At 37.6% G+C, this 24,399-nt stretch overlaps 1 protein-coding gene across 1 annotated transcript in view; it reads left to right on the forward strand.

Annotated features, from left to right (window-relative positions):
- The first annotated feature begins 4,981 nt into the window (after positions 1 to 4,981).
- Positions 4,982 to 24,399, forward strand: part of LOC105272338 (uncharacterized) — a 50,593-nt gene continuing 31,175 nt past the window's right edge. Inside the window, exons 1-3 of the mRNA XM_011314437.1 lie at positions 4,982 to 5,582; positions 5,789 to 5,998; positions 6,216 to 6,866. Coding sequence (XP_011312739.1) covers positions 4,993 to 5,582; positions 5,789 to 5,998; positions 6,216 to 6,866 — 1,451 coding nt within the window. The 5' untranslated portion in view covers positions 4,982 to 4,992. The remainder of the gene's footprint in view (positions 5,583 to 5,788; positions 5,999 to 6,215; positions 6,867 to 24,399) is intronic.

Below are 24,399 nucleotides of genomic sequence, written 5' to 3' on the forward strand. Positions count from 1 at the left end.
TTTCAAGACAGCCTTTGTGTCTTTGGACAAATCAGGTTCAATGAAGGCCTTTCTTGTATCTGACTGTTTATGTATTATGCCAGTCAGAATTTTTCCCGAATCACGTATACGTGTCAAGAGTTTTTCCAAATCAAAGTCACCATTCTCCTTGTAAATATTGGTAACCACTGAATCTAAGATTGACAGAGCTGTTCGTGCCATCTTTTGAATTTACATCATATGTTTATCTCTTACTATGGCAATGTCCTTCATGGTAGCCGCGATTTGCGGATTTAGTTTTGGGGCTTCTAGTTCCGATACACATGAATATTTACTCTTAAGAGACTCTAGATCTTCCTTCTTTACTCCTTGCTTACAGAAACATACCTTTCTCTTCAAAAGATCTGCATTAATATGCAGTTTTCCTGCCTGACTGGAAGTTGGGTCATCACCCAGCTAGAGAAAAAGACAAAACGAATTTTCTCTCTCAATCGAGATAGAAACGTAAATTGTATACGGTCACAAAAAACTCTTAGAGTTGTGACCCTAAACGTTTGTTTTAAAAACTCAATCAAACACAACGCTGTAACCATATCCCTGCCTTGCCATCTAGCAAGCACGGACAAGCTTTCTGCGTCTTTGTCTTACCACACAGTAAGCATTGATGTGTTACGCGTCTTTGTCTTGTCACCCAAGTAAGCACCGGCCGTTTTATATATATGCAACTTCTCGCTTTTGTTCCTTTCTCATAATTAATAGCTTAATTTCACTATACTGTTTATAATAAAACAGGAATTGTATCCAATACTCATTAGGCTCGTCTTCCTTGTTTTTTTCTGCCGTCATATCCAGTAAATTCTTCTGACACACTTGTGGATGATTCTGATGTAATCCTAGTGTGTTCTTCCAGATTCTCCTGATGGTTATTCGGCGCTTTATTTCCCGAATTATCTGGTAGAATCTTCAACTTCTCTTCTATTTTTTGCACTTTATTTAACAATCTCTATAATAGTTCATCTTTTTCACGAGATCTCTTGGATTTCTTTCCCATCTTGAATACACAAAGAACTTCACAAAACTAAAACACATGTGCTATAAGGCGCGCGCAAAAGAAAAGTGAAGGCTCCGCGCGAGGATTGGGAGAAGGGGTCACCTCTAGCATTGTTTCTATTTAACTCTAAATTCGCGTGTGCTGCCTTGCCGACTGAAGGCATACTACAGTTGTAATGTAAGAGAGCGAGGACGAAATATAATTTCTCGAGTGCTCCGCTTCCTTGTTCTGTCTTGCTACCTGGTGTCCAGTATCTCCCTGGGTTCCACGCTGGACTTCATCTAATTCTCGTGGGTGTATCAGTCGGGATCCAATCAACGTCGAGTTCCTAATTTCTTGCCCTTGCCTTGTCGCAAATCCTTCTAACCCGGATGCTATCACTGGCAGAGATCTCAAATTATAACCCTTCTAGTTTAAGGCCCTTTCGATCTAATTCTTCAGTTTCTTTCTCTTCGTTATTTCTCGTTTACGGAGGAACTACCCATTTGCAGGATTCTCAAGGAATCAGATTCTACTCTCTTGGTCTCTTGGTACTTTGCTTCCTCATCTAGTTTTTCTCTTTTATGAATTATTAATCTCAATTAAATCGTTATCTAATTATTTTCTCGATATTTAATTTCACAGAAACAAATCTCTTGGTGGATATTGACAATTAATAATTGTCAGTTATCGCTCATCATGGAGATTATTGTCTCCTTATCTTCTCTATTATCCAACCGACAATTATCTAAATCTTCATTTCATAAAACATTTCATAAATGAAATACACTACAAAAATTGTCAATCCTATTACAAATATTTGCTCCTTTCGATACTTCAAAATAACCATTTAATTTTGATCCCTTCAAATCTCTATTCACGTACATTCTCTTATCAATTCCCGCCAACTCTCTGTTTTACCGACCGTTGGCCTTTTTTGCCTTATTGGCCGTTTTTATTTATTGATTGTTCTAATTGTTAAATTATCTTATTGATCTGCGTTATCAACCCCTTTATTAATTTAATCCGGAATATTCCTGACTAGTCTCCCTCAGTATGATCGCACCTTGTGATACGGACGACAGGTGTCGCAATTTTCTCAAACTGATAATTGTCCAGAGGGAAAACGAGCATCAGCTCTTCTCCAAAATTTGAGAGAGAGAGTTACGACTCTAAGAGCAGTTTTCCCTCGTGATTACGACCTGCCACCGTTGCCCTTATCATCAACTCTGTAGCAATCCTTAACTTGGGAACAGCATGTTGATTGCGTTCGTCCTCTGTTGGTAACAGTGGAATCCCTAGTGGCTGTTCTACAATTCGCCACTATCTCTCTCTCTCTCCTCATGTTGTCTTTTTCCCACTCGAGCGATCTCCCCAGGTTTTCCTTTTACTTTTGTTTTTAGTGAAATAATAATTCTTTTTTTTTTCTATTTATTTATTACTGCTGACGATCCTATGAGGTTCCTTACAATAGGTATAAGTGCATGGAAGAATCAAAATAGGAGTCAAAATATTTATGAATTCTAGTTTTAATTCCCTCTGCACATAATAAAGAACTACAGGAATCGATTCTTTAATGAAATTCATTATTTGAATAATTTGACATAAAATTTTCCGACAAATTTTAACATAATTAATGAAATAAAAACAAACAATTATTTAGTTTTCCTTTTAACTCGAGAATTTTTAACTGACTTATTTTAATGAATTTAAAAATCTTTTTTTTTTTAACTTTTTAGAGACATTATAAATTTTTCAAGGGCATTGAACCGGGTATGTGCGTGTTATATCCCATTCCTCGTTCTTCCCTTCCTCTTGGTAAAAGGGTTAAATTAATTAAGGGGTTTATAAAACAAAAATTCAATAATCGTAATTGATTTTAAGGAAAAAGTAATGAGATTCGTGAAGAATTGATCCATGTAAAAATTTTCAACGATTGACTCCTATTATAGCAAATGGTTAATAATTATTATTTTTTTGTTTCATTCATTTTCAGCTTCACAATGGTTGGATTATTTGATTAGTTAATTTGTGGCTGATTTTCAAGGTTAAATTATTCAAAAAAATTTGATTTATTATAACATTCGAATCCAGAATGTTAGCAATCGTTCCGTTAGTCGAAATAAAATTCACAATTATTGAATTATTTGTTTAGATTTTGAATTTGTTGACATTTACGTAATTTTTAATCGCAATTGGTGGAAATTGAAGTTAATCAATAATTCCGAATTTGCTTTAATTTACAAATCGAAAGAATAGAGAAACGTGGTGATTTTCAAATCGCGACAGAATGAAAAATTTTCGATATTTACAAAAAATTTAATTTAATTTTCAAATCGCAAAAATAGAAAAATTTGTTTATCCTCAAATCGCCAAAATACCCGAATACCAATTGATTAAGTTTTCAATATAGAAAAATTTCTTTCCGCACATTTTTTTAATTGGCTTAATTTTCTGCAGCAATCGACAAATTCGGTTGATATTATCGAAGTTTGGTGACTCTTATAGAACAGGTCCTGCTGAAGTGAGAGTAGTTGAATAGTCGTTAATAGTTTTTATTTTTTTTTAATTAATCGAGAAAACAGATTGTTCACTCACGCTTTGCCATGATTAGGAATAAGATGAAAACTGAAGTAGACCATGTATACAATCTTACCACACCTCATGAGAAACATTAAATGCCAGTGCAGATTACAGGATCGATTTGACAGGTAATTTACATTAAATAATGAAACCGAATCGCATTAATAAATATGAATGCTTCACATGATTCACTATAAAAATTCCCCTTTGTCCTTAAGGTGTTACACTACCCTGACGCTTGGAAAAACAGGTCAAAAAATGAATTTGCTTTTTAACGCACATATAATATTTATACAACATATAATTATATAATTAGATAATATCTAATATTTATTTTTAAAAAAATTTTCCAGGGCAGTGTAACCCCTTAATTCTGATAATTAAAATTAATGTAAACGAACGTTGCTAATGATTTTGAGTAGGTGATATGAACTAAATGGTGTAGTCTAGCAATCACGAATAGGTGAGTATTACCGACTTTTCACTTGCATCTGCAAAACCGGTCTGTTCATACAACTGCATAACAAATGATACTCTATTGAAGTGAACTCCAATGAATATATACTTACTACAAGCGCATCAAAAGAAAGGACTCAATACAATTCATTAACAGCACCCTTGTTATTCTGTCAGTGTGGGAAGTACTTCCACCAGTCTTTTAATTGGCTGCTTTTTTTCTCCTTAAAATCGGCTATGCTGTCATACCTTGAAGAGTATTTTAAATAAGAACCGTTTGATTTATATTTCTGAATACACAAAGAGGAATCATCATTAATAATTAAAAAAATTCAGTTCAGGAAAAAAGTACCTAACAATTCAACATTCCGCAACAAGAATTATACACATATCTAAATTATTTTCAGCAGAGAGTAAATATATTTTACATAGAAAACTGCATAACTTTTATCAAGCAGTCGAGAAAACATATCCGGACATCTAGATAATATTTATCTTGTAGTTAGATCATTTTTCACGTAGGGCGTACATGAAGAAATTTTACGGAACGGTCCGGTAATTTTTCCCAAACTACCAGAAAGCTGCGCGGGCACTAAACGGAATGGCAATTTGTATCGAATTTTTCTCTCAATGTATAACGAAAAATTTTAATTGTGTCGCCGTTGAAACAATATTAATTCGCTGCGTAATTTCCATTGACTTTTCATCTCAGTGTAGGAAGTAACTGACGACCAGACCAGGAATTGTCAGAAACTTCACGGAATATGAACGTTGTGATAACTGCAACGAAAGCGCATTCATGGTCTATCGTTATTATTTTCGTCAAATTTTTATCAAATTGCTAATTTACCTGAAACTACAACTTTTAGATGAGACAAATATTACAGATGTTCGGCATTCATCTAGACATTTCTATTGTGTAGAAATCCCAGTTGAGGAATAAAATGGAGCACAGAGGGTCGGCATTCATAAATTCGTGTGTAAAAGTCCCAGTAGATCCATATAGTAGACAGCCTACACCATCTTATGAGCGCCCAACGATAAAACTCTCGAAACGTTCTGCCAACTACAAAAATCGTCGGATCAATTTTGTATCACCATCCGGACATGACGATCTAAATCGCACTGACCCTGGGAGTTCAGACGAGAGCAATGTGGATGGTTTCATTGATTTCATCGAAAGTATCCCTGATTATGGGCAGATTCACCATCTTTCAAATGAGCAATTTAGAGAAAAGTTGGATCTTTTAAAAAGGAAGCAGAGATTGCTGCTGAAGACCTTGAAAACCGATCTAGATGAAGATGATAAAATGGTCACAAACGATATCATTAAGGAAGTCGATCATAAAAAGAACTTGGATTCTTTCAGATTTGAAAAATTTAAATGCGAGAACTGGAAGGGTCGTAATAATAATGAGCTTCAGTTAATGGGAAGAAAGTGTCGTCTGGAGGAGTTAAGAATTGATAGTCCGGGCAACTTTCGATGTGGGAATTTTGCTGGATTGGCTGAAAATCAGGACTTACTGACTTACAGGTACTATCTCATTGATTCATTTGTGTGGTTAATTTGACATATGACAATTATTGTGAAAACGAGTATCTAAATTTTTAGTTTGTTGAAATTGAAAGAGTGAAATCAAATCAAGGAAAGAACGAATAGCCAAAAATCTTCGAAAAAACATACAAGTTCCCGAATTTGCTCTTGGTAATGCGAATTTTTGTTTTATTTTTACGTTCTAGATGCAAAACCGACGAAAAGTCGATGAAAACATTGAAAAATCGCGAGATATATTCAGCAAATACTAAAAGTTGGAGCACATGGAGTGACTCGAAAAGTTCTGAGAGTGATAAGGGTTATTCAGAGAATAGTATTGAAACTAGAAGTCTACCACCAAATAGTCCTAGGAAATGGGAATCTGGAAATTTGAAGTCTCCTATGCTTAACTTGCGGTTCGGTTCCTCAATTATGCCTACTAGACAAGTAACATAACATTAAAGTAACAACATACATACATATTACGGTGTATAACATTAAAAAAAGAATATCAGTTGCTAAATTATTTCTAAGTATCGCAATTTTGATCAATTCTAATCAATTTTATATTCATTATTATTGTTCTATCTTTATAAATTTCTTCTCTTTCAACATTACAACGGTGATTTTCAGAATTAACGCTGAGAACTATACACGTCACCATGTAGATCTTGCACCTTCAGATTCATTCGACGACTCCAAAAAAATCAACGAATTCTCAAGCAAACGTAGAATTCGCCAGATTCCTTTAGCATCGAGAATTCCTTTATACGATAAACTTCTGGTAGCTAAACAGGACCGAAGTAGAATTATTCGCGAACAATCCGCATTGAGTCTGATGTCACAGGTAAAGCCCTTTTACCTCGAATGTGACCGCCGAGCAATCAAGGCCCTAACCAGATCAACACCAGAATTGAGAACCAGACGAAATAAATCGCCACCTAAATTCAGAGCTAGACCTGTTCCAAATAATTTATTTGGAACGCGAGTATATGACCGAATGCTTGAGAACGAATACCTAAGGCAATTGCAGAAGAAGATCAGAGCTGCTGAGCTAATGAAAGTCTCCTCTTTACCTCCCTCGATGGCTCGGCGAGAGAGAATCAAATCAGGGTATATTCCGAAGACAAGAACGTGTGTGAATCAAGAGATTCAAAGAAGTGAGGAGAATTTCAGAACTTGCAGAATGACTCCATTAACATCTGAACGATCCCCATCAGCTTTGACTGATACCTCAGTAAGGGGAAATAACCTTGCAGCGATTCTACGCTGTCAGGCATCACGGTAATCAATACAATGACTTATCCATTGAATTCAGAGTATTCAGAGCAATTCAGACTATGATAGCAATCACGTGATTTTTAAGATAATCAAATTTGTAGCAGCCGAAAGTCTTATGTCTAGAATCCTTCTTCCTATTATATAAGCTATTAAATAGTTGTATTTAGAATACTTTAATTCCCCCACTCCACTTGCTGAAGGACATTTCACTGTAGATTCTCATTTATGTTCTTATATGTTCTCATTTATGGTCTTATTTTGTACTGGACTATCCATGATCTGAGTCAGAGATTTCCAAAAATTTCACAATCGTAATTTTTGTATATCGAAGCTATTACTGAATATTTGACAGTTGTGTAGTACTCATGATATTACTACAGGTAAATATGGCAATTTTCCACACATCTTCTGATACCGCTCAAGTTAAATCAATAGCTATTTTTTTTTTAATATTGAGGTTTGTAACTCGATCTAAAACCATAGGAGTTGAGAGTTATAGGAGTTGAACGGAAAGAATAGGAATTTTGCGGAAAAACGAAAGATTTACACCTCAACCCGAAATCCGCATTTGATTTTCTAACCCTTACCAGTTCAGTGATCAACTAATTTTCATTTCTAAATTTTATAAGTTTTTTCCAATTGGATTTTTTTTTATTAATAATTAAATTTCTATCGACTGACAGATTTAGGTTCAATGAATCCAAAACCAGCATCAACTGAATCATTGACCGATTAGTTTATAAAATATTAAGATTTGAAGTACAACCATTTGTATATACGTGCAAAGGAAATAAATGTAGCGGTTGAAATGTGTTAGGATGACGGAGAAAGACAAATAATTTTAATGATTTACGGCTACATGGACAAGATTGATCGAATGATTGAAAGCGCGTTGTAATGTTCTTTCTACGGTCACAGCGATATGATTTTTTAAACTCACAATAAGTTCGGTTCAGTTTTTATACCAAGACAAATTTAATATAATACAGGAAAAAGAGAAAGTTTGTGGGGCAAAATCCTACATAATGGCATGGAATCTCGGCATTGTCAACCTCGCGATTGATTAAGTGAAGTGACGACAATGGAGAGAATCATCAGGCAAATACTCAACGGGCCACTATGGCCTCAAAAACGTTTCAGGTCTAAATATCAAGAGGACCGAGCCTGGAATCCCACAATCATCTAAAAGAAGCCTCACAATCGCCTGACGGCATTTCTAAAAGGACCCTTTCTGTTCTTTATCGAATCGTGGATCAGTGGTTAAATCATCCCTCAACGGTAAGAGTAGAGGGGGCCGCCCCCAATGACAAAAAGTTGTCGACAGCCTAGAAATGTACCACTTCGGAAACGGATCACTCAATAACCACGAAAAAAGAGGCAGACCAATCAGGTGCATCGGCCTTGAGCGGGTTCACAACCTCATGGCAAACAAAAGTTATTAGATGGCTTTCAGGCATTAGCAAAATGAGCGAAATGATTCCTTAATGTGCAAGCAGGGGACATTTCCAGCCAGGTCTAGTGTATTTCAATAGTTCTCCAATAGTTCTCCATAACCAACAACCCAAGGAACTTATGGGTCATGAACGACTGAAAACGTGTAAATATACCACTTTTGACAGTAGAAGAACAATCTTGTTTGACAGGTTACTCTTACCTACTTATCGTACTATACTATCTTTGATTAAAATGATGATTACCGTAAGGAATCGTGTAAATATACCACTTTTGACAGTAGAAGAACAATCTTGTTTGACAGGTTACTCTTACCTACTTATCGTACTATACTATCTTTGATTAAAATGATGATTACCGTAAGGAGTAACTAAACGTTAAGTACAATCTGTCTCCTGTTACATTCCAGGATGCGGACGAAAAACGAAGACGAAGGGCGACCCCCAGGATGAAATTATTCCTCTTATTATTTTAACAAAGCGCGGAACGAATGTAGGGTGGGAACATTATGTGTGGAGCAAAGTGCTAAAGCACACCATAAGGGGTTACGAACAAAGTTGTAAATGGAGAAAAACTATTTTATGTCATTGCGGCCGGTAAAACGCGTTTCTAACCTTGCTTCGCTCAGATAAAAACGCGTTTTCAGCCACAATGACATAAAATAGCATCATAGCCACAGCGGAAAAAGTGATTCTGTCTCATGCGCGTTATAATCCTCGTCTTCGACTCGGACTATAAAGTCGCATTCGTCAGATTCCCTTTTTCCGCCCTAGGCGTGAAATATACTATATTCCAATTTGAAGTGATTTTTCGTACCAAAATTAAGGGTTACCGATTGTACCACTATACTATAAATTCTACTAACTCTACTACTCTATTCGGAAAAAAGGAAAAAAGTTGTGTAATATAAATGTTCGACTTATAGTGGTGTAAATACTAAATAGTAATAGTAAATAGTTGTGGAAATAGTATGCTAGGATCACTCAGTAGCATAGTTTTGGGGATGGTCGAGTCGTTGAGACAGTGTTGCGGTTACGGAGTGTTATAAACCTCTTTAGTCATGTTGCAAGGGGAACTCTTGCATTGCGCTGGGCAGTGAGTGCGGTAGGAGAAAAAGAGAGAGGAACTGTTTTCGTGGGTTCTGACTGGATAGGACTAAATACTAAGGTATACAACGAATGTTCATAAGTTATACAGAGAGAAACAACGCCCTAAAAATCCGTTTGAATTAGGTTTTATTCTTAAGGGCCGAAATACACTGGGAAATCGGAGGTAAAAACTGGGGGAGGGGTGAATGTTCTACTGAGAAGAGTAATGTTTTTAGTGTAGTGCGTGTTTATTCGACTTACGGTGACTGCTAGGGAACCAAATGGGGGGGAAACGGATATACTCACCCTGTAGGACCGATGTGGTAAATGGCTTCAAGTTCAGATGATCGCCGGTGAGTTGGTCTTCCCGGATGAGATTGCGACCGTGCAATCACTGATGATCGTCGTGAAAGCTGGATCCGTGTAGGGTTTATAGGTTGAGTCACAAACGATTGAACTTGCCGTTGTAGCGGCCAGACTAGTTGAGACCTAGCTGGACGGCTAGGAAGTAATTATGTCTCAGAGAGACACTTCTTAGACCGATGGTCTAAGCACAGCGAACGAGTCTGATACAAGTATTTCTTAACCCTGTAAAGGGGAGAAACAACTAGAGAGCTCACCTAGCTGTCGCCTCGGTCCGGTGGCGGAGAGGTACATCTAGAGAGCGAGACGGTGGAGTCCTCGATCCTACGGAGGAGAGGTATGACTAGAGAGCGGCCTCGTGGTCTCTTCAGATCTCGAAAAGGAGAGGATAGAGGTAGCAGCCATGAGAGCTTGACTAGATGTTTAGCTGTCAATCCCAAGAGAGGAGTGAGCATTCTACTCAGCGCGGATGGTGAGAGAGATTAAGCGGAGCGCTGTGTCTCGAGTGTCTGTTGTGTGGGCCCTTATATAGCCCAAAACGGTAGAGTGGGGGAAGTACGTCATATAACATCGTGCCGAGCATTCCCAACTAAGTTACGGGAGCCTCAACGTACGGGGGATGCGTACGGAACGTGTAGGTAACGTAGCGACCGCTACACCGGCAGAAAGTTGGAATGATAAGGTGGTACAGAGGCCGACGGGTTGAGCTGGTAGACAGGACTTGGCCTGAGGCGCAGGAAGCCGGAATGGAAGAACTAGTATACAAACTGAACTGGCTGAATCGGTACACTACTAGTGAGAGTTGAAGTGACACTGGAATGACTCCCAAGGTAGAATGGAATATAATTGTAGTGGCCTAATCTGGAATGGCTATTTTGGGTGATTCTACGGCTTTCATATAAGATTGGAAACCAAAAGAGGAAGGAATTAACCATTGAGAAGAACGACATTTTGATCATAAATAATTTCATCTAATGCACATGAAGCATCGAAACCGAATAAAATTTTTGAGAGGTATAGATTAACTTGTTTTGTATTCTTGAAATGAGACAGCGTTCGATTTTCCATCTGTCGTGGCTGTTGCACGGGGTAGCCAGCTACAGCTAGATGATTTCGATTGTTACTCCTTCATTTTATTACTTCTTAATTTGATGTTTGTATTCATGACAAGTGGGAAAGCAAGGGGTCCCTCCAACTTGATTGGATCATCACTCGTCTCACTCTGGTTGCGTAACCTGTCACAGATACTTGGGGACCCTCTCCTTTCGTCATTCGATCACTAGTTCCCCTCACTTTACGTTATTTTCTCTTCCTCTTCCTACAGCGACGCTGGTTATCTCTCTTTCTCTCTCTTACTGTCGTGTGTTTTGTTCCCCCTGCAGACATTAAGTTGGCCATTGATGACCAAAGATTGCCTCGTTTCACTTCTCATCGAGACCACTTTTCCCTTAGATTGATTTTCACAATTTTTTAATTGCTATAAGCGGCTATTTGCGATATGTTAGCCTGCTGGGTCTTTTAGATTTTAAGTTTTTATAAAATTAAAAATCTTGCGTCTCTTTCCCCGAGACATCGATTTTCACTGCGATATCGGCAACAAGAGTTCGACAGGTGGATGTGCCAATAGGCGGGTTGAATAGAGGTGCACAATGTTTTTCCTAAAAACTCGTTAATATTAATCCTTAATATGAGACAAAATTCGGATGAGAGAGTCAGAATTATTCTATACGCTTTTCTCGATTTGTTGTTCTAAAGTCAGTTTCAACCCAGAGATTTTCAGAAGGAAAGAAAAGACTTGGGAAATAAGTACGAATTAACAAAATGGAAAGCGGCGACAGTAGCCACGCGGGTGGTGTGTGACTTCGGCGGTCACCCAAGCTAAGCAACGCTCAGTTGGGTTAGTACTTGGATGGGTGCCCGCTTAGTCACACCCCTCGGCGTGTAGACTGCCGACGTCAGGCACGTATGCGGAGAGCTGGTGTGTTCACCGAGTCAGTGTGACTGATGAACACAGCAGAATCCCCGCATTACCGGCCGGCTGCGCTACTGAGGTTTTACATGGTTTCCCTCAGTACAAGCCAAATGGGCGCAGAAAAAATGGAAAGTCGGCCCATGCTACCGCAATAACAAAAGAGAGGATAGTAGGAGAGGCAAAATAAGAGAGCATAGTAGGAGAGGCTAAAAAGGCTAAGACGAAGGGGTGCCTATCAAACCATGGTAAGAAAACAATGGTAATAGGAAAAAGGAAAAATGTAAAAATAAAAAAATAAAAAACAAAATGGAAAATAAATTTAAATTCTGATCATTCTACAAAACGAGTTCAGACAATTCAAGAAGCCTGAAACACTCAGAAATTACGTCATGCGCCATTGACAAAAAGTCCAATACTATTAACAATAATCGTTAAAATCAGAAGTTTCTCTAACAGATTAACAATCGCTTTGAAAATAAATTTGCCATCCTTTAACGTTAATTCTTTAATTAAAATAAAATTGGGAGATCCCAGGAAGCAGGGATTAAACTACTCAAATATCTTCTTCTCCTCTGTGGTTATCTCTGATTCCAATGATTCGCAAAACTAGAAATATAGTGACGACACAAAATTTAGATGTTAGAAGTTAAGATGTGAGAAGTGTTAGATGTTAGTTATCTTTTACGGTCCGCTTTTTGGGAGAGAAATTTATCAACGCGAACGCGGTAAGGGAATTTGAACAAATACGGAAGGGCATCAGGGAGGATATAGAGAGAACATTTTCGATGTACTACTGTCATGTCTTGGATCAATAGTTCCACTATTCACTGGGCTACTCTGCCGGAGGGGTTCTTAAAATTCAGCAATCATTTTAAAGTGAAGTGATCTATTACGGTAAATTTTCTCCCTTCGACATAGCAGCGAAATTAACCCGTGGCCCACAAAACTGATAGAACTGAACACGTTCAGTTACAGTATAATTACGTTCTGCAGGGGTCAAGACTCAACTGGAGAAATAAATCGGTTTCTCCAGTCCAGTCGAACAGTTTAGGTGGGCAGGGTCGAATCCGAAATCGGGTGAAATGAAAAAAATCGTCGCCATATGACTAACGTTTTGTAACCATGGGGTGCGGATAATCCTGTCGGTCAGCAATTGAAACATTGCGGTGCCCTCTTGTAACTCACAGTGCATTCCTCTGTATTGGAAAAGTCTAGGGGGTACTACGGGAATGGCGAGAGCGGTTATCTCCCTACTTTCTTCGTCGAAGGGAATGGGGTTCACCCCACTGAAGGCTTGGCTGACATGAATTTACGACACATACACTGCTCTATGACCATAATCTAGGAGGTCTTCAAGGGTAAAGGTAATGAGGAGTGCACGATGTGTTGTCGCGGCGATACGGGGTTGATAATCGATGCATATTCTATAACTGTTATCAGGTTTTTCCATTAGGACGGGCCAACTACACCAATCGCTCTGGGAAACCTTGATGATATCCTGACGTAATAATTGGGCTACCTCTTCTTGTGCCGCTTTCAGGATGTCAGGCTTTAGTGTCGATATGCATCGTCAATAAGAGGCAAACAATCGCGATCTAAGGAGCAGGGTTAACCCAACTTTTCAATTTATCCCGAAGGGCTATTAAGTCATCTTCGGGACCACTGTTAACTGGGCTAACCCACACGGGGGAGGGTTGAAACAATTCAGGCATAATCGACGAGAGTCCTAACCATTGGATGGGTACCAAACTTTAAGAGGTTGGGCAACGATTTGATTTGTGATTGGCACGTCAGGAAGGGTCGAAAGAAGGTCGGGAGTATTAAGTGCATGTGGTCGAGGTCTTCGTATTCCAAGAGAAAGGCCCGGAGTCGGCCGTAGAAGTTAGCACCGAGGAGAACGTCAATAGGCGCGAGTGTCAAAAATATAGGATTAGCCACCTGAAGTCCATGCAGGTCATCCTATGTGAGCTGTTCCGATGAGCAGGTGGGCAGAGAAGTTGTGAGCTGAGCAAGAGCATAGGGATTAACTCTGTGCTGAAAGGGAGAAGAAGTGGACTGTATGATGAGATGAACCTTGCCCAATACCTCATTATTGTTATTTCTCCTAACAACTTTCGAACATGTCCATTTCCGATTGGAGGTCGGTGATGGAGAATAGCTTTACTTCCTCCGTGAGCAGTTCCCTTGCTACTGGTCCCAGAAAGGGAGCTCCGGAGCGGTTGAGCTCCATGAACCCCATATGTATGGGAGTGAGAAGCCGAAAGGACTCCAAAGAACATTGAAAACCACAGACAAGGGACTCAACGCTGAGGAGATGAGCGAAATAGCTGGAGTAAGCTAGCTATGAGAGCTCCAATACGCTTGAGTCGAGTTGAGCCAGGTGAGCCTGCAGCCACTGCAGTTGATGAGGAACATCAGTTCCAATTTTCCCGCGGTTTAGTATGGCAGGTCACTGCAGCGGTGCGAGTTGGACTGGTTGAGCACCTTTGCTCATCTTTGGAGCCGAGTTGAGCCGAGCTGAAGGTTGGGTAACACTGGTAAAATTGACGTCCACTTGCACTTCCGAAAGACGGCGAGGCAAGCGAAAAGCTCAAAAAATATTTCACAGCTCCGACTAGAAGGACCAGAATATTTTGTGAAAGGCTTGGATCGTTGAACGCGTCCAATAAATTACTACACGATGTTTTTTTTTTTGAGATTAACCAAGACTCAATTCATAAAAAAATTCACAGAGATGATCACAAAAACAATAATGACAGAGTCAGTGTTAAATAAGCGGATCACAATTTGTACGAGTCGAGAGGTACTAAAAAAACGTGATTAATTTCAGGTAGAAAATCTATACAGTGAGCGGCTTCCATAAAATCACGTATACACTTGGAAACGGTTGATATGCAAATGAGAAAGAGTGAAGAACTCAAAGGTGGCAGGTGATCTAATCTATGATGTCATATGATCTTGATATCTTATCGTTATTTGGAAACCGTGAGTTGTCCAGGAAGTGGCGCTGCAAATGATAAAAGTAATAACCCTTGGTCGCCTAAGGTGAGAGGAAAGCACTGCGAGTGAGTGCGAGTACTGGATGAGCAATGCGTGTGACTGTGCGTGCGTCTGGCAAGGTTTCCAGCACAGGGAATACACGACAAAAAAAGGGGCCGCTTTCTCAAAATTTTTCTAAAACTTTAACAGATAACTCGAATGAAATAAAAAAAAAAATTAATCTATGAATCCCCAAAACTGTTCACGATTTCTTCTTCAGTTATTTATTCTGATCTTTTTATTAAAAGACCTAGCGAAAAGAAAAAAAAAAGGGGGGGGGGGGGAGCTATTGTCAATTCGTACGGCTCTGGGGAATTTTCGACAGAGCATTAAATTTACTGAATATTATACTGTGAGAGAAGATCAGTCCTGTACTGTAATGACTTAAGCCTCAACGGTAACCCTTGGGGTACAGTAGAATAAAAGGGGGAAAGGTAGACAAAACGCGCGAGCCGTGTCCAACGGCTGGCTCAACGTTGGGCGCCAACTGTGACCTTGACCGGAGAATTAATCCAAAATGAGAATTACATTCTTGAATTATATCCTATCCGATAGTTTTTGATTGCCTCATCACGAATTTGAAAACCGTATGTTGGGCAGACAAACAGTGTCCTCCATACGTTAAAATTTATATACCACTCTTTGCATTACCCAGTGCCACGGCGAGAACGTAGCGCTTATCGGCCCCACGATAACACAGGTTGGTACATTTAAAGATCAGGACAACACAAAGAGGTATATTTGTGTTCATTCACTCAACAGCAACACCATTCGTTGTAGGAGGCAATCGATCTCGTTTAGAAATTATCGACGTTGACACTCGGTACAAGCATGAACACTCCGATGTCTTTCATACAGCAGATTCTATAACTACGTTTATAATGATGAATTATAGTTGAACAGTTAATACCTATATCGAGTGCCCACGTAGTAATCTCATGCTTCCCCCGATGGATAGGCCGTTCCTGAGTGTGGCACATGTGTATCTATCGGCGATTCCAGACGTAGGGGTACATTGGAGACTTTAATTATCATTCGATATAATCCCTGACCCGTTGTTATCTAATCCAGAGTAAGGCAACCTCAGCTCTCTATTTTTCTGTTGTTATCCTTTTGATTGGTTATTGGTTGTTTTTAATCGACTTTATGAAAAAAAAATCATACCTTCCATAGATTTTTTGAAGAGAAAATATAGTTTGGAGAATAATTTTTAAATATTATCATGTTGTTAATAGACCTGACTTGACATGCATTTTCAAACTTTTCGTTTCTATGTTTCTCGCTCTCGATGCCTAATTAAAATGAACCAATTTTTCACAATCAAAAAAATCATCGGCGTCGTTTAATCTTTAATTGACGATGAAATATTTCTTTCTCAAGTTCATGAGCATTCCACTTTCATTTCCACCGATGAATATTGAATCTAAACCATCATCTTTTAATTCCATTTTTTTTATTAAAACGAAAACGTCAAAACACGTTCATAAAAATTCCAATCATTTTGTCCTGACATTTCAATCACGCGCATGCGCCATCCCTCGATGTTACCCTCATCACACAAATATACGACAACCCTTGTAATCAGGTTAGGTCCCTTATACTACAGGCTACCGCTCCGAGCCTACCTGAGGCTGCCCACCTCTAAAAAACATGAGGATTAGTCCACTTTCGATATTCAATTTCTTGAGAAGGACGGGGGGGGGGGGGCTGTTCCAGACCTTTACCCCAAATAATCCACGACCAAGGCACGCTAAATTCAGTGGTAATGATTTGGGGGAAAAATTTTATGATTTACGGGAGGGCCTGAAAAAAATGAACGAAAGAAAGAAGGGTGTGGAATATGTTGTTTATCAAGCGTCAATCAAGAAACACCACAATTACTTTAAAAGGCAGTATTTATTTAAAAGATTACAAAGATAGATGAAGATGGATTCGGAAATAATTATTCGGGTGAAAAGTCAGCACCATGTTTGATCATAATAACAATAGGCATATAGCGTTGATTAGAGCAACTAGCAGTATCTCTTGATCGAATCAATTATCTAATGTCGACAAGACTGCCTTTGACTTCAACTCGACAGAATGAATTACTCGGGGGTTGTTTTTTATCAAATGTAACTACCTGTATTTTGACTTTCTGAAAATATCAAAATAAAACCAAAAATATGACGCGAAACAATTCTAGGCGTCTTCATAACTACTTCTAGAAGAAGGGCGAAGCCAGCCAACTTGCAACAACACGAGTCAATGAATGGACAGAGACGGGAAGAAGTTAACAGTAACAAATAAAAAAGGTTTAAGGGGAGAGAAGTTAAGGAACCGATTTTACTAAGAAACACCAACTAGTACTACTAATAATGAAGGAGCGATTGAGGCTTGCCTTCGCTTCTTCTTCCCCGATTATTGGTGATAATCGGTGTCAATCGGGGGTACTCGTTAGCGGGTATCTTTCTTGTTCCTTCGATCGAGGGTGGGCTCGTGCGAGGGGTGTCTTCTTCCTTTCAGGGTCACGTGGAGTTCGTTTTCGTCAGTTGGAATCTTCCTCTTCTTGATGGTGAGTGCTGCGGCGATGAAAAAGAAGTGGGGGGGGGGGGGATAACTTGGGAATGGTGGAACCCAACGGTGACAGTTTTCTTAACCTATTTCCGATTTACTTAACTTACCTTAGACTAAAATATTTTATTAAATAACCAGCGTACTTCCTAAGAGGCAGGGAGAGGGGCACAAATCATTGCTTCGTCACAGTACCTTATGTTATCCAGCTGCAGCGAAAACAAATAATTCCCGTTTTTCTTTCTTGAAAGAAGATGTGAATTACAATGCATAAATGCAAGTAGGTTTTCCAACTCAACCGTTTAAGAGAATCTTTCAATTGTCCGGTTTTATAGTTTTACTAACTCACATATTTGATTAACCATTTGATTAACCAGTCCATTGACCACCAATGCAATTCTTCACGATTCATTCCTACCTCAATTCGATAGAGTAGAGGCGGTTCTAGTTGAAATTCTTTTTTTAATATTCACTAATCGAAGTGTACAAAGGTGGCCGGAATTTTTCGTCGTTGTTATTGGACATTCAACGGTGTTATAAGTCGGTGAGAGTCGGAACAAATGGAACAAATGAATAAAATAAGTATGAAGATTTTTCAGTAATATCTGGAGGCGTTGAAGCCAATGGTAATTTAGTGAGTCTTCGTTTCACGTGTTGGCATTTTCTAATGATCGATTGTTGTTTCAGGGCTTTAGGAACATGGACGGCGCATAGTGGTGAGTTGGGGAGGGTAAATTTTTTTTACGGTAGCATATGGAAGCAAAACAGATTTTTTCTCTAGTTAATGTCACTAATAATTGTTTATTTATTCAGTACGGCCTCGACCCCAGGATAAGTATTAACGATTAATATGAACGCAGTTGGGGCCAGGTCTTTTTACTATAATTAACGAATAGAATTCCAAGATTTCTTGGAAATACACGCGGAATTATCAACAATAGAATACGATTTTATTATTTACGAATTTCTCAGTTACCTACTTTGAATCATAATCTTAGATTCCTATGGAAGACCTAAATAGCCCTAGATTTCTTAATTAACGTAGGGACAACAGTGCCTTGTGTTGAGGAAAATGATAATTCAATATGAATATGAAAACGATGAGAAAGTGGAAGAAAACCATAGGGTGAAAGTGAGAAAAACTTGAAATACAACGTTATTGATAGTCTCCCTAGGACTGGGCGTCCCCCTGGGAGTGCCTGAATGCCAAGTCCAACGGCCTTGATTATTGCGACTTTTTTTCCAGTTAGTTAGCCGGATCACTGATCATTGATCGTCGAGTCATTTAGCACATAAAGGCAAGGAGCACCACCCGATGACCTCTCAGAGTCCGTAATTGGGTAAAGAGTAATTAGGCACAAAAATGCGTGAGACCAAAAGTGAAGAATTTCGAAGAAAGGAAATGATTCGAAGCTTTTCTATGTGTAAACAATTACTTAAATTTCTCTCAGTCACTTGATACTTTCAGTCCTCAATGCCTCTCTCTCTCTCTCTCTCTTACATATAAATTACATGTATACTATATATTTTCAAAGTCATCGGGGTTACCTTTCGAATGGTTCAAATTTCATCCATTTATTACTACACAAAACAAAGGAGCGTCAATTTGAGCATCAGGCACCATGAAGTCGGTGTGTCACGTTATAGCGGCCAGGTCGGCTTACACTAGCCTGCATCGCTATCCAGTATTTATGTTTTTGGGAGACACGTCTCGAATCGGGGCCCAGATCGCAGAGTATGAGTTTCAGGTAGTGTGTTCTCAACCCTATAAAGGGGAGAAAACAAATAGATCTGGTTCGTCTCGTCAATCCGGCGTCGGAGAGCAGATATATGTAGGTAGATTTAAATCCAGTGATAGAGGCAGAGAGAGCGAGCGTGCCTTGCGGAGTGTGAAAAAGGGTGGAGATCAAGATAGGCGACTGCGTATCGGCCAAGTGGAGGTTTTACTGGTGTGATACCGGTTTGACGTCACATGCCGATGCTGTCGCGTATAATATACACCTCACAACTACTCCAAAAATGTGTTTGATTTTTTTTCTCGTAATACGAGAATTGTTTGCGAAATTTGCCCTTAGTTACATTATATAAGTTGACTGTGAGCCTTATGAAGATATTTTTACTTTTTCGATTGAATCACTAAATAAAAATATGCTCCCATAGCAACAGTCATAATGTCATATTTCCTCAATTTTATTTTCTCTCCGCGTTAGATTTGTTCGTCAAAGTTGGCAACGAATATCATTATGTGTGTCTTTCTCTTTCTTCCTCTTTTTGTCCAGAAACTACCGGAGACATACTCCTGCGTATGAATAAGTTTCCGAATGAAAGTGTCGTAGCGGTGGCGCCTGAACTAATTCGGGTTTCGAGTACTGCATGGACCACCGAATTAAAGAAATTAACTATTTGCACCCTGTTAATCGTTTACAGGTGACTTGCAGGTCAATAATCGATTAGCGTTCATTCGATGGATAATAATTAATTTTTACAGATTTTCTGAAAATAATTAAAATTTTTATCGGAAGACGAACCCCAGTTTTCTGTACTTAAATAAATTAATATTAAGGACCCTGTAAATTGGTTTCAGGTGTTTTACAGGTCATTGATCGCTAAAAATTAGCGGTTGATCCTGTGATGAGGCAGAATTTCGCGCCCCCCCCCCCTTCGCCCTAATTGATACAGCTTAGTTTTCCTAGGTTAAGTTAGATTTAAGCTATTTAAGCTTTCATAATTTGGGGAGAACTCGTTGATTAATTATTAATTTTTTTTTATTAAAGCGTATAGTTAGCGAAAATTTCTTATTTTTTATTTTTCTGAATTGAAAATTACATAGAATCATTTGGGGAATCGATTTCAGTAGATTTCATAATTTGGGGAATTGGCAAAGAGTTGATAATTAATAAATTGAATAATTAAATCAATCTCCAGCCGTGAGCGTGCGCGCATGCATACCCGTTTCATCGTTCGTAATCGAGCGCACTAATTAATGGTAATCATTAATTAACCAATGAAATAATCAGGAAATACTTTGGGAAAATTTAGGGAGTAGGCTTCATAATTTGGGAAGACCGCGTTAATTGATTATCAATATTTTAAACTTAACATACGTAATTAGCGAAACCTTTTTTTTTTGAGGGAGAATCATTTGGGGATTTAATCCCAACTGTTCTTCAAATTTGAAAAATTGAAAAAATTTCAATAATTAATAAACCAGTTTACTGTTGCTAGTTTTTGAAAAATCGAAAATCAAATAATGCACGTATTCATATTGATTTCCACTCAATTTTTTCTCATTTTTTTGAACTTCAAACTTCTTTGTCAGTTATTTACTTGCTGTGTGATTATCATAGGAAGATCGTCGTTTTCCAATTATATTTCACCAATGCACGAAAAAACGAAAAATTTATGTTTCATTCAGTTTCCCATTGTTTTCTTTCAACCCTTGATGTTTTTCTTTCATTTGACAAATCACATTATTTTGGATTTTTGGCACGAAAAAACAGAGAAATGGAAGAATCATTTCCACTCTAATTGACTAGTGTTCTCTTTAAGAAATTACGTTGTGTGAATTTTCTTTGAATTAAGTTTTCCCCTAATTTTCATGTCTCTACAATGTTTTTACAAGGAAAAACGATAAAAATTGAAAATAAATCACAATCCAATTTATCGCTATTTCGACAACTCAGTGATCGAAGTTCGCTTTCTGATTCGTATTCGGATTCTGCTGGATTTATCCTCTATAAAATTAGTTAACACGTTTTCTATGAATAATATTCAACTTTTTTTAAACGAGTGTCGACAACGAAGGAAGGAACAGGTGTGGACGCGCGCATGCGCAGGGTTGGAAATTGATGTAATTATTTAAATTATTAATTATCAACTCTTCATCAATTCCCCAAATTATAAAATCTACCGAAATCGATTCTCCAAATGATTCTACGTAATTCCCAATTTAGAAAAAGAAAAAATAAGGAATTTTCGCTAACTATACGCTTTAATAAAAAAAAAAATAAATAATTAATTAACTACATCTCCCCAAATTATGAAATCTACTCCCTAAATTTCCCCAAATTATTTCCAAATTATTTGAAAAGTTAATTAATGATTCCCATTAATTAGTGCGCTAAGTATACGGCGGTATATACATTATATTATCTTCATTATTATTCATCAATAAGTTCTAGTATCCAATTAGTGGCGATACCGAACACGACCCGGTACTATTTCTCGAAAAAGTGCTTAGCGAAACAGATCAGCTACGAAAACCGACTCGAATAGAATTCACTCATCTAGATCGTTGTATGTCATGTAATTACATGAATACTTCCAACGAAGTTAGTTGCAAGATTACTCTCTCGCTGAGTGATTTGAAAAATACCATTGATTTGAACGATTTAATTAAACAAGCTTTCCACGAGTTGAAAGAGATTATTCTATTTTGTACCCATTGTAAAGAGTGTTAAGTTCACTTGAAAAACGAGAATACATTCAACTTCTGAAATACTTATTGTGCAATGGAATATATTCAACGTAAATACTAAAAATATCAAGCAGAACATCGAAAATTGGAAATTGAAGGCGGTGCAAACAACTTCCGTTTCTGTTCTTAGTAATCAATATTCTGTCAATACTGCTATACTTCATTGAGCTATGAAGTGTGATCACTATACCTGCTTATTGAGAGACAAACAAAATATTTGGGTTCACACAGACGATACAGTTATTTCAAAAAGTCGAGAGCCACGAAATGCAAAAGATGTATATATATTATTTTTGGAAAGAAAAAAATGAAGACCTGCAAATATGAGAACAATCTGATCAATCTTTGTGACTATGACACCCTCGATAAAAGTGAATGTATATGTCCAAAATCTGTTTCAGGCCCTTCTCGTTGGGTCGAAACGTGAATAATTTTGAGGGAAACTAATGTGAGCAGTTATAGGAGCCCTCAAAATGTTGATTATCAAATTCAACCCTTTGAGGGCTATTATCGTTCATTGCGCTATAAAGTATTACCATGCAAATTATGGGAAAGATGTAAAATTGAGGAAAAAAATCTATTGATTGATAATTGATAGATAATTCATCTTGTTCGTTATATTACCGTGAAAACGATTGATATGTTTGCAAAAAGAAGTGAAATCCTATGAAAAAATCACAAAAAAACTTTTGTGAAAAAATTTTGCCAAGTGGAGGTTTTCTTCTATCATCATATTTTCCCAAAAAATATTAATGGTTTTATTAACAAAAAATATGTGAAATTCCCCAAAAATATTCTCAGTTTTATTCACAAAAAAATACGTGAAATAAAAAACACGCCAAGCATGTCCTTCACAAATCATATCGATTAAAGGGACTGAACATCTCAAGTGACTGAATCCAGTAACGTAAAATTTACATTACTGGATTCAGTCACTTGAAATGTTCAGTAACGTAAAATTTACATTACTGGATTCAGTCACTTGAAATGTTCAGTCCCTTTAATCAATATGATTTGTGAAGGACATGCTTGGCGTGTTTTTTATTTCACGTTTTTTTTTGTGAATAAAACTGAGAATATGTTTTGGGAAAATATGATCATACAATAAAACCTCCACTTGGCAAAATTTTTTCACAAAAGTTTTTTTGTGATTTTTTTATAGGATTTCACTTTTTTTTGCAAACATCAATTATTTTCACCGTAATATAATGAACAAGATGGATTATTTATCAATTATCAATCAATAGATTTTTTTTCCTCAATTTTACATCTTTCCATTATTTGCATGGGAATACGTTATAGTGCAATGAACGATAATAGCCCTCATAGGGTTGAATTTGATAGATTTGATGAACTAATTCGTTAGAGGATTGGAGTATGGCAGAGCTCCAAGAAGTTGACCACCGAATTAAATAAATTAATCATTTCGACGATGTGAATCGTTTGCAGGTGGTTTACAGGTCAATGATAGCAAAAAATTAGCGTTTCATCGACAGTAGTTGATTTCTAATCATTGTTCAAACATGATGAAATTTTTAACCGGAAGATAGACCCCAAATTTTGTAAATATATAAATAAATTATTTGGACTCTGTAAATCGTTTGCATGTGGTTTGCAGGTCCATGATAGATAAAAATTACCGTTAGATCCATAATAATGGATTTTCAATGATTTTTGTAAAATAATTAAAATTTTTATAGGAAGTTAGCCCTCAACTTCAAAAATTATTAACATCTACTTATTATGGATTAACGGCTAATTTTTAGCTATCATTCAACTGTAGAACACCTACAACCAATTTACAGTGTCCCTAATATTAATTCATTCAATTACAGAAAACTGGGGTTAATATAAAAATTTTAAATTATGTTCAAAAAAATCTGTGAAAATTAATTATTATCCATCGAATAAACGGTAATCTATCATTGATCTGCAAGTCACCTGTAAACGATTAACAGGGTCCAAATGGTTAATTTATTCAATTCGGTGGTCCATGCCATACTCCAAGGCCGAATTAGTTCAGGCGCCACCGCTACGACACTTTCATTCGGAAACTTATTCATACGCATGAGTATGTCGCCGGTAGTCTCTGGACAGAAGGAGGAAAAGAGAGAAAGACACACATTAGGATATTCGTTGCCAACTTTGACGAACAAATCTAACGCTGCGAGAAAATAAAACTGAGGAAATATGACATTCTGATGGTTGCTATGGACGGATATTTTTATTTAGTGATTCAATCGAAAAAGTAAAAATATCTCCATAAAGCTCACAGTCAACTTATGTAATGTAACTAAGGCCCGATTTCGCGAAAAATTCTCGTATTACGAGAAAAAAAATCAAACAGATTTTCAGAGTAGTTGTGTCGTGTATATTATACGCGACAGCATCGGCATGTGACGTCACACCGGTAAAACCTCCACTTGGCCGATACGCAGTCGCGTAACTTGATTTTCCGAAAAAAGTCCACTTGGCGCGCCTGCTTTTTTGTGTATACCTCAAGAAATATACATATGGGTAATTAAATAGTTCACAGATGGGTGTCACAGTTCATTTCTAGGAAGCAATAACTAAATTTCACGGAAAATATTG

This window comes from Fopius arisanus, unplaced genomic scaffold, assembly GCF_000806365.1.
Source record: "Fopius arisanus strain USDA-PBARC FA_bdor unplaced genomic scaffold, ASM80636v1 scaffold00163, whole genome shotgun sequence".
Taxonomy (NCBI): Eukaryota; Metazoa; Arthropoda; class Insecta; order Hymenoptera; family Braconidae; genus Fopius; species Fopius arisanus.